Source organism: Chrysochloris asiatica, unplaced genomic scaffold, assembly GCF_000296735.1.
Source record: "Chrysochloris asiatica unplaced genomic scaffold, ChrAsi1.0 scaffold00165, whole genome shotgun sequence".
Taxonomy (NCBI): Eukaryota; Metazoa; Chordata; class Mammalia; order Afrosoricida; family Chrysochloridae; genus Chrysochloris; species Chrysochloris asiatica.
Window position 1 is genome coordinate 2,259,547 of NW_006408683.1, and position 8,187 is coordinate 2,267,733.

The window sequence follows — 8,187 nt, forward strand, 5'->3', positions numbered from 1 at the left end:
CAGAGAAAAAGAGGAAGACGCCCAATGAGATGGATTGGCCAAGTGACAGCATTGATGGACTCAAGCATGGCAACAGTAGTGAGGTTGGTCCAGGATTGGGCAGTGTTTCATTCTGCTGTGCATTAGGTCGCTATGGGTCAGTACCGATTCAGTGGCACCTAACAACAACAACAAAATATGACTTAAATGGTATATTTTCAACAGACGCCACTATGTAGTGGATTTCAGTCTAGTGAAATCAGTCATTTAGCCATTTTCCATGCTATTCTCTTGAATATTAAAAGTAGTAGCAACATTTACAAGGCGCTCTGGTAGTTGGTTGCGATTTGGGCTGCTAACTTCAAGATCAGCAGTTCAAAACTACCAGCTGTTCCACGGGAGAAACATGAGGTTTTCTGCTCCCATAAAGATTTGCAGCCTCGGAAACCCTGTGCGGGGTCACTATGAGTTGGAACCAACTCCACAGTACTTAACAACAACAGCAGCATTTACTATATGTCAAGCACTGTGAAAACTTTCCATTGAGGTTGTTGAGTGCCGTGGAGTCAGTTACGACTCATAACGACCCTGTATAGGGTTTCCAAGGAGCAGCTAGTGGGTTTAAACTGCCGAACCTGTGGTTTGCAGTCCAGTGCTTAGCCTACAGCACCACATTGAAGTAGCAAGTGGAACTGAAGTTTTTATTGTGAATTGAGTAATAGTTTACATGGGAGAACAGCAGTTTAACACTCATCCTGTTGTATTTCGTTTCATAGCAATGAATACAATCCCCTCCATGCATCTCAGGATTTATTCTTGATTGTTCACTTTTACTTACCTTTTCATATCTAATTAATTCATCCAGCAAATCCTATTAGTTCTACCACTATGAAGGAATCTGCAGTAAATCCACTTCATGAATATCTCATTCCTATTTCCGCTCTGTACTTTCTCCTTCCTGCCACCCCCTTTATTATGCATTGTTTGCATAGAAGCTGGTGGAACACTTAAAAAATAAATCAGATTGTCAATCCCTGCTTAAAACTTCGGTAATTTTGCCTTGCATACTAGAAGGGCTTCTGACACTTGCTCATCACAAATAGAATCCAATCATATCTTATATTTTAAATCCTTTAATATGTAATGTAGTAGTAAAAGTTTTAGAGGTAGACTTAGGATCTACTTTGGCTGTCTTGTTTTGCAGTTGTGTGACTTTTGGCAAATTATTTTACCACATTAAGCTTTAGTTGCCTTAACTCATTGTTGATGTATAATAATATAGTGTATTTAAGCATATAACATAGTTCCTTTGCCTAATGGTTATTTTTATTATTACAGTATTAGTTGCTCAACATTTTTACTAATTTGAAGGATCACACTTTATAAATGCTTAGATTTCAATTTAAAGCTATAATAGGAAGCGTTATATAATGAGCTATATTCTATATGTTCATGTGTAAGGAAGCTAGCTTCTATTTAATTTTGTGTGTATATACAGTGGCATAAAATAAGCTATATTTCTGTTTTGTTTGTTCATTTTCCTTCCTTCTAGGAAAAAGTGGACTTGCTTGCTTGGCTTGTGGTCCACAACTTGAGGTAGTAAACTCTGTAACAGGAGAACGTTTGTCTGCATACAGATTTAATGGAGTAAGTGATCAGCCTCCTATAGTCCTAGCAGTGAAAGAATTCTCTTGGCAGAAGAGAACTGGATTGTTAATTGGATTGGAAGAAACAGAAGGAAGTGTTCTCTGTCTTTATGACCTTGGTATATCAAGAGTTGTTAAAGCCGTTGTTCTTCCTGGAAGGGTAGGTATTGTTAATCATCTAGGCATTTCTATTTTAAATTCTGAACATTTACTGGTTGTTGTTGTTAAGTGCCATCCAGTTGGTTCCCTCTCTTGTTATTGTGTGCCGTGGAGTCGGTTCCGACTCATAGCGACCCTGTACAGGGTTTCTGAGGCTGTAAATCTTTATGGGAGCAGAAAACCTCATCTTTCTCCCGCAGAACAGCTGATAGTTTCGAACTGCTGACCTTGCAGTTCGCAGCCCAATTAGTAACCACTATGCTGGGTGTATTTACTTTGAAAATTTATTAAGCTTTTAATTTGTAATTAATTTTTGTGTATGTTTTACATCAATAAAGTTTATTTTTAAAGAGGCTAAACTCATAAGGAAGTCAACATTTAAAAATAGCTTTCTTATCTTGATAAAAAAATTTAAAAGTAAAAATAGCAATAACATGACATATAGTCATCTAATGTTCTTTTTATTTGAAAAGTGACATTTGAGACTTGTTCTTAGCCCCAGTTGTATTTTATGCGAACACTGACAGTTTATAGAAAATATTTGTTACAGTGGGATTTTTAAAGTCTTTTTTCCCTTTAATTTGAGGCCATAGCATTAGAGCAATCTAGAAAACCTGCCTTTACTGGTGTTAAAGAAATGAATTTGGTGAGCTATTTTTAAATTTGGAAACCCTCATATAAGGTTGCTATGAACTGGAAACAACTCAATGGCACCTAACAACAACAGCAGGCCTCTGTAGGCTTTAAGACAGAAACAAGACAGAAACTTAAGTATCTTGTGTTTGAACTTTTTTTATTTAAGAACAACCAATAAATTTTTTCTGGAGTGATTTGTTTTCACTCTTTCTTAAGAATAGAGGCAATAGAATGACAAGTTAAGAGCTTTAAGGTAGAAAAGGTTTAATTTTTTGTACTTAATGACTGTTACTTTAATAACTGGGTTAAACTTTCTAAGCCTCAGCTATTTCTATGTTTATCAGGGATAATTGTGTATAGTCTAATATCAATTGTAAGCATTAAGTGAACACGTTAGCACATGCCTGGCACATATTAAGGTCACAATAAACATAATTTATTATTCCAACTGAATAGTTTGGCTTTCAAGTTTTTTAATTATGTTGATAATAGTTCAATTCCTGGTATATCTGATGATTCCATGACATAATTTGGCTTTCCAAATATTAAATGCAAGTTAGTGTTTGGAATTTTGTGTTTAAAAAGCTGTTATAACTGATAACCTGATTTATTTTCCAATTTTATTTGTTGTGTTTTTACTTATATTTTATTGCTTCATAGAATAAGAGAAAATCATATATTCTGCCTTTCAGGTAACTGCTATTGAACCTATAATTAATCATGGAGGAGCCAGTGTAAGCACTCAGCATTTACACCCAAGTCTACGATGGCTTTTTGGTGTGGCCGCTGTGGTAACTGATGTTGGACAAATCCTTCTTATTGACCTGTGTTTGGATGACTTATCATGCAGTCAAAATGAAATAGAGGCGTCAGGTAATTAGTCATTTTGGACATTCTGGTGCTGTTTGCATGAATTACTTGTATTTTATTGAGGAAGCATGAGAGTAGGTCAAAAAGTATTACTATTAGGGTTTCGGTTCGTATTTGTTATTGTTGTTAAGTGCCGTTGAGTCAGTCCCGACCCATAGCGACCCTGAACAGGGTTTCTGAGGCTGTAAAGCTTTATGGGAGCAGAAAGCCTCGTCTTTCTCCCACGGAGCATCTGGTAGTTTTGAACTGCTGATCTTGCGGCCCAATTGATAACCACTATGCTACCAGAGCTCCTTTCATATTAACACAAGTTTATCTCAAAGTGGATAGCTGCAAACAAGTTATCAGTAATATACTTGGGTTGACCTCATTGGGGCACTTGTTTTTTGTTTTTGTTTTTTTCAAAGGTCCTATCAAAACACTGGCTTTTGAGGGGCTTTGCTGGGCCAATTAAATTCAGGTCAGCTCTGAAGGTATGGGAGACTGTTTTTTTTTTTTTTTTTGCAAACAGGTTCCAAAGGTAGTATGTTGATAGATTTTATCAAAGGACACAGCATAATCACAAGGGCTTCGTGGTGGTGGTGGTTATGTGCTGTGGAGTCAATTCTGACTCATACATGGTTTCTGAGGCTGTAAATCTTTACGGGAACAGAAAGCCTCATCTTTTCTCCCATGGAAAAGTTGATGGATTCAAACTGATGAGCTTGTGGTTCACAGCCCAATTCGTAATCACTACGCTACCAGAGCTCCTAATCACTAGGAAATTTTGAAAACTGCATTGGTGAGAAAAAGGCTAGAAAACTACAGCAAGGAATTTTTTACCATCACAATAATGCCACCTATTCCTTCTTCAAGCATAGCAAGAATTATCCTGTGAGAATTTTGTTGGGAAACCTTACCCCATCCACCCTACAGCCCTGATCTTGCACCTTCAAACTGCTTTTTGCTCCCTAACATAGGAACACAATTAGAGTCCCTTGATACCAAAACTACCATTTTGATGTGATGTGTATATACATTGAAGAGCACAGAATTCTTCAGGGAAGAGAGATGGAAACACTACTTCCAGGGGTGTGTGGACCTAGATGGAGGATATGTTGAGAAATAATAGCTTCACATTTTGATATTTTTAATACTTATAAAAGTTTCTGTGATGTTTTTAATAGCAATACATTTTGTCTTAACCTCATGTACATAATTAGTAAATTATAGAAGAGATGGGATGTTCATATATTTTCAGATATACATTTGAATGAGATGTTTTATTTAGTGAATGCCAGAGTGCTAATGATAAAAAACCTTGGTCTTTGTCAGCTAGTATAAAATGATCCAGTCCTACAGGATCTAGTATGATTTTGGTGTGCTGTTTTAGGTTCTGTTGGTAAGACTAAGATAGAAATTAAATTATTCAATGGGAACAAAGAGTGCTGCTGTTGTTGTTAAGTACTATCGAGTCACTTCTGACCCATAGCTACCCAGTTTAGGGTTTCCAAGGAACGCTAGGTGAGCTTGAACTGCCAATCTTGTGGTTCAAACCAACTTTGCAGTCTAGTGCATTAATGTACAGCACCACACCTTCCTAACATTGAAAGGTTTCCTTGCAAAATAACATAAAATAGGATTGTCATGGTGTGACACTGTTGGATAAGCACTGGACTACTAACCACAAGGTTGCCAGTTCAAATCCACCAGTCACATCTCAGAAATACTATATTTCTGAGTCGGAACTGAATCCACAGCACTTAACAATAACAAATGCTTCTCAGATTCACGGAGAGTGAACAGAGGCAATTTTTTCCTCAAACTAATGCTTATATTTATGAATCTACTCTTGTCAAATGCTTTCAATTTTTTTGTTTGAATTTATTACTAGACTCTAGTTTGATAGGTTTATATATAGAGAGTTAACCTTTAAAAGGTCTTAAGATTTGTGTTTTACTTAAAAGATTTCAAACAAGCAGGCAAAGACTATTTGATCATGAAGAAGTGTTGACCCCGATAACCTTGATTGTTAAGGGAATCCTAGAATATAAATGTGGATGTCTTCGTTTAGATATCCGCTCAGAAATAGACAGGTTGTGTTTTGGAGTAGGATGAGTGCAGGACCAAAAGGTCAGTTGTAACTACAAGGTCAGTGGTTCAAACTCACCAGCCGCTCCTATGGCTAGGTCACTGTGCATCAGAACTGATTAAACGGCACCTAACAACAACAATAGCATCTTCGGTATCTTATCCAGTTTCTAATGAACAAGCTAGTAGAAGTTATCAGTATGTTATATAAATGATTTATTAAAACTACAAGTGGTAAAAATTGCGTTTGCGCAGAAGTTGACTGAGGAACCAAATTATCTGAACAAAATCTGTAAAATATGACCTGAAAAATATGATTTGCCATTAAAAAAAAAAAAGACCATATGCATACTTAAAAAGAAGTATTCAGTGTTAGAAAGTTAATTCTGTAAATTTTGATGTGTACATATAAATCCTGGATAAAATTTAAATGAGAAAAATAAAGATGAATTTGGAAAATACTAGAAATAGCTTAATGTGCTCTTTGTTGAAAGTTGATCAAGGAGTTACTGGACTGCTAGCTAAGGTTGGCGGTTCAAATCTACCAGTCACTCTTTAGAAGGCCTATACGGGGTCACTGTGAGTCAGAACTAGTTATTTGGTGTGCCTGAAGTGTGCAGTGTACATAGAAAGACAAGATCAATGCATACTATTTCTTTTAACTACTAATTTTCAGAGTTAAGTTAGTACCAAGCCACTTCCAGCAGTAGCAGTGTACAGTAAGACAGTTTAGGAGTGAAGGAGCTTCTGCCTTTTATTTTTTTAGTATCATTATGAAGTTAAGTTTTACACACTTTATGTGATTTCGTCAATTATTTTCATTTTGTCCATTCTTTGAAATGAGAGTCCTTCAATGTCTTTTTTTTTTTTTTTGCGAGGTGGAGGTTAGGAGTTAGGATTAGGACTATGACTAGGTCTAAGCATCTTGATGTGGCACTGTAGGATAATACTGGATCGCAAGATCTGTTTGAATCTCAAGGCCGGCAGTTCAAGCCCACCAATTGTGTCTCAGAAAGCCTGTATAGGGTTGCTATGAGTCAGAACTGACTCAAGGGCACTTAACAACAACAACAACAATAAGGTCTAGACCAGGCCTAGGACTTCTTTTAGTGTTAGGGTTGCTATTAGGGGTATAGGTTAGGCTATGGCTAGGAATGAGGCTTGGTTTAGTTTTAGAGTTGCAGTCAGGTTTATTTTTATATATTTAAAATGTTTTATTCATGAAATATGCATGGTTCCCTCTTTATTTGAAAGTTCTATAACCACTTCATTCCCCTCTTTTAATTTCATGGGTTGTTTTTATGTTGCAGCTGGTATCTCTTCCCTTTTTTCAGTCTTGTAGGTTGATTTTCCTTGGAATACTTCTATATCTGGGTTGGGAGCTCTGGTAGCGTAGTACTTAGGAGTCGGGCTGCTAAGTCAAGGTCAGCACTTTGAAACTGCCAGCTGTTCTGTGGGAGAAAGATGAGGCTTTCTGCTCCCGTAAAGATTTATAGCCTCGGAAATCCTATAGAGGGTCACTCTGAGTCAGAAACTATTCCACAGCACACCACTATATATGAGTTGAGTTCTAGGTGATCTGTCATGAATGTTAGTCTCAGGTTGTTGGCAGCCAATAATGTTGATCTCCAAAGAATTTCGTTTAGTATTTTTTTCTGTAAGGTTGGTCTGTTTTTTGCTAACTCTTTTATTTGCTGTTTACTTGGATATGCCCTAATTTCACTGTCATATTTGATTGTGTTGGGCATTTAATTCTTGATTGGCAGTTTTTTTTTCCATAGTCTTATATATGTTATTATGTAGTCTTCTTGTCTGCATGGTTTCTCCTGAGAAAACAGTTTAGTTTTATTAGTTCTCCTTTATATATAATTTTTTATTTTTTCCCTGAGCTGTTCGCAGGATTCTTTTCTTATCTTGGTTTTGAAAAGTCTGATTATAATATGTCTTAGTGATTTTCTTTTAGTCTAGCCTGCTTTTGGATTTCGTTAATGTCTTCTTTTTTTTTTTTTTTTAAATTTTTATTGTGAATTATGTGTTAGTTTACATGGGTGAACATTATATTCATCCTATCATACTTTGTTTATTGCAATGATCACAACACCTGCATGCATCATGAAACACCCAAAGGGTACACCCCACACTCCTGCCGCCCGGCCACCAGCACACAACCCCTTGCCCTCTCTGAATCCAGAGTCCCCAGCTGCTCCTTCTGTCTACGTCATTGTCTCTGCCTCTATCCCTAGTGCCATTGCCTCTTCGGACATGGTCTCACACTTCACTTATCTTCCTTGATGGTTCCAGGGATCTCCGCTCCTGGACTGCAAAATCAGCTGCTTCCCTCCTTTTGTTACCAAACATTTACATTTACCTTTCCACCACTCACTGTCAGAACTGATAGCAATTATTCTCTATTGAACCACAGGAGTCCTTTCCCCTCTCATCTTTTATCAACCCCAACCAGACAGGTTGGAAACAATTCAGTGGAGATTCTACCTTTCCCTATATTAGGTTCCCTATTGAAAGCTTGTAAGCCAGTCACTTATTGCCTTTGTAGTCCTCCCATTTTGGGTAGCCAAAGTCTAAGTTCCCCCTCCCTGTCGACCCTGTGTACCAAGGGGATGGGGATGATCCTCACTGTAGAGATTTGTCCACTCCTTTGTCATACTGCATCCATAAGTATAGGTCCAGTTCATCCACTTACAGTGGGATACTCTTATTTTCCCTCTTCCTTCTTCCTCTAGTCGTATTCTGATTATCCAGCCATTGATGCTATCTGCAAGTGTGGGGGTTCTTGTGCATCCCCCCTCACTTTATATCAGCTGGATGC

The 8,187-nt window shown here is 37.3% G+C and overlaps 1 protein-coding gene across 1 annotated transcript in view; it reads left to right on the plus strand.

Moving 5' to 3' along the window:
- The window catches only part of AHCTF1 (AT hook containing transcription factor 1), a 100,455-nt gene that overhangs the window by 979 nt on the left and 91,289 nt on the right, over positions 1 to 8,187 (plus strand). Inside the window, exons 2-3 of the mRNA XM_006871267.1 lie at positions 1,532 to 1,785; positions 3,113 to 3,293. Of these exons, the coding sequence (XP_006871329.1) occupies positions 1,532 to 1,785; positions 3,113 to 3,293 (435 nt within the window). The remainder of the gene's footprint in view (positions 1 to 1,531; positions 1,786 to 3,112; positions 3,294 to 8,187) is intronic.